The 2,521-nt window shown below is 46.0% G+C and overlaps 1 protein-coding gene across 1 annotated transcript in view; it reads left to right on the top strand.

Moving 5' to 3' along the window:
- Window positions 1-1,693, top strand: part of LOC120928374 (putative gastrointestinal growth factor xP4) — a 14,146-nt gene extending 12,453 nt beyond the window's left edge. Inside the window, exon 6 of the mRNA XM_040339472.1 lies at window positions 1,551-1,693. Coding sequence (XP_040195406.1) covers window positions 1,551-1,693 — 143 coding nt within the window. The remainder of the gene's footprint in view (window positions 1-1,550) is intronic.
- Window positions 1,694-2,521: the final 828 nt, after the last annotated feature.

Here is a 2,521-nt window from a genome sequence, read left to right as displayed (position 1 = left end):
AAGCTTAAAAACGTAATCTTCGAATTGCCTAAGGCCCCTTTCACACTGGGGCGGGAAGTGCGGTGGCGGTAAAGCGCCGCAGTTTTTAGCTGCGCTTTACCGCTAATTTCATGGTGCTATTCGGCTGCTGCGGGCTGCTGCAAGCTCCACTGGACGTGTCTACTCCCTCTCTTCCCCTCCCCCCCCCCCATACCAGGCAATCTACCAATTTGGTACCCATGCTCCTGATCCGGCCTATGTGCATCTATAGACAACCACATAGCGGTTTATCAGTACATCAACTGCTCTCTAATGCAAATAGAAAGACGGAGAAAAGATGTTCTGCAGCAGAGGGAACGCTGGATCAGTGAAGGTGAAAAACCTTCTGTGCTGCAGATCCGCCTCCGTGTGTCCGTAAGCTCAGCGGGGATCCTCCGTAAAATCCCCGCTGAGCCGTCGGCTGACAGGGCGGTCTCCGCACACTGTGCAGGGACCACCCTGTCTTTTCTCAGCTCTCCCCTATGGGGGGATCGGATGAACACGGACCGTCCGCAAAATCGGAGCTTTGCGGAGGCAGGTGATTAGGGGTGTCAGCAGATGTTCATTCGCTGACACCCGCAAACGGATGGATGAAAATGCGGACATACGGTCCGCACATGTGAAGGGGGCCTAAGTTGACTTATAAAAAAAAGATAAAACTACCATATATACTCGAGTATAAGCCAAGTTTTTCAGCACATTTTTTTTTTTTGGGGGGGCTGAAAATGCCCCCCTCAGCCTATACTCGAGTCACCTTTTTGCGTCTGATCTCCCGGACTTTGGGGACCCGGTACCGGCTGGTCGTAGGTCCCCTGGACCCCAAACTTGGCACACATATAGCCTCTTCCTCTACAAGTGTGCAAAGTTTGTTGTCCGGTGGACCTACGGCCGGGAGCAACGATTTTTTTTTTCCAAAGTCGGCACCCCTTCCATAGACTTCCATGTTAAACGGTCATTTCTACGGTAAATTTGTGACCCGGTACCGGCCGGCCGTAGGTCTCCTGGACCCGAAACTTGGCACACTTATAGCCCCAGTTTTCTCCTCTACAGGTGTGCAAAGTTTACTGCCTGGGGGCACCTACGGCCGGGGAGCACCGTTTTTTCAAAGCCGGGCACCCCTTCTATATACTTCCATGTTAAACGGAAGTCCTAGTCATGGACACAGTGAGGCATGCAGATGGACACCCTAGGCCAGTGATGGAGAACCTTGGCACCCCAGATGTTTTGGAACTGCATTTCCCATGATGATCAAGCACTCTGCAATGTAGCTGAGCATCATGGGAAATGTAGTTCCAAAACATCTGGGGTGCCAAGGTTCGCCATCACTGCCCGAGGCTTATACTCGAGTCAATACGTTTTCCCATTTTTTTTTTTTTGTGGTAAAATTGGGTGCCTCGGCTTATTTTCGGGTCGGCTTATACGGTAAGTAGAAAGCTCATTATGTAGCTTAAAACATTTACATAAAAATGTTTCCTATGCAGTGGGGCTGTGACCACCCTGCACATGTAATTTGCTCTTTTTTTTTTGTTTAGGGGAGAGGATAACGGAGACCTACTTACCTAATACTGAGATCCTCCCAGCACACGATCGGTTCGGCAGTCTTCAGTTGTGGACTGTTTCTAACATCATGGAGCACAGACCAGGCTCCAAAGACCAAGAACAACTCGCCACTTGAATGGGGGAACCTTATTTTTAGGTGGATAGAAGGATTGAGAGTATAAGCTTGTTCCTCACCCCTAGACAAAATTAGCCGTTGAAACATACTGTGCATGCACAGCCCCACTGCATGGGAAAACCAAGTAATGCATAGCTCCCAGCTGTTCCTCATTCCGAGCAATATCCCTCATTTGTCCCTCATTTTGGTCTGATCTATAGAGATGTATATAAAATGCACTTTTTATCTATCAAAAAGTGTTTCCCAGCACTAACCACTTAAGGACCGGACCAATATGCTGCCTAAAGACCCAAGGGGTTTTTACAGTTCGGGACTGCGTCGCTTTAACAGACAATTGCGCGGTCGTGCGACGTGGCTCCCAAACAAAATTGGCGTCCTTTTTTCCCCACAAATAGAACTTTCTTTTGGTGGTATTTGATCACCTGTGCGGTTTTTATTTTTTGCGCTATAAACAAAAATAGAGCGACAATTTTGAAAAAAATGCAATATTTTTTACTTTTTACTATAATAAATATCCCCAAAAACATATATACAAATTTTTTTTTTCCCTCAGTTTAGGCCGATACGTATTCTTCTACCTATTTTTGGTAAAAAAAAATCGCAATAATCGTTTATCGGTTGGTTTGCGCAAAATTTATAGTGTTTACAAAATAGGGGATAGTTTTATTGCATTTTTATTTTTTTTACTACTAATGGCGGCGATCAGCGTTTTTTTTCGTGACTGCGACATTATGGCGGACACTTCGGACAATTTTGACACATTTTTGGGACCATTGTAATTTTCACAGCAAAAAATGCATTTAAATTGCATTCTTTATTGTGAAAATG

Source organism: Rana temporaria, chromosome 2 (assembly GCF_905171775.1).
Source record: "Rana temporaria chromosome 2, aRanTem1.1, whole genome shotgun sequence".
Taxonomy (NCBI): domain Eukaryota; kingdom Metazoa; phylum Chordata; class Amphibia; order Anura; family Ranidae; genus Rana; species Rana temporaria.
Note: the sequence above shows the minus strand (reverse complement) of the source record. Positions and strands in the feature narration are given on the sequence as shown.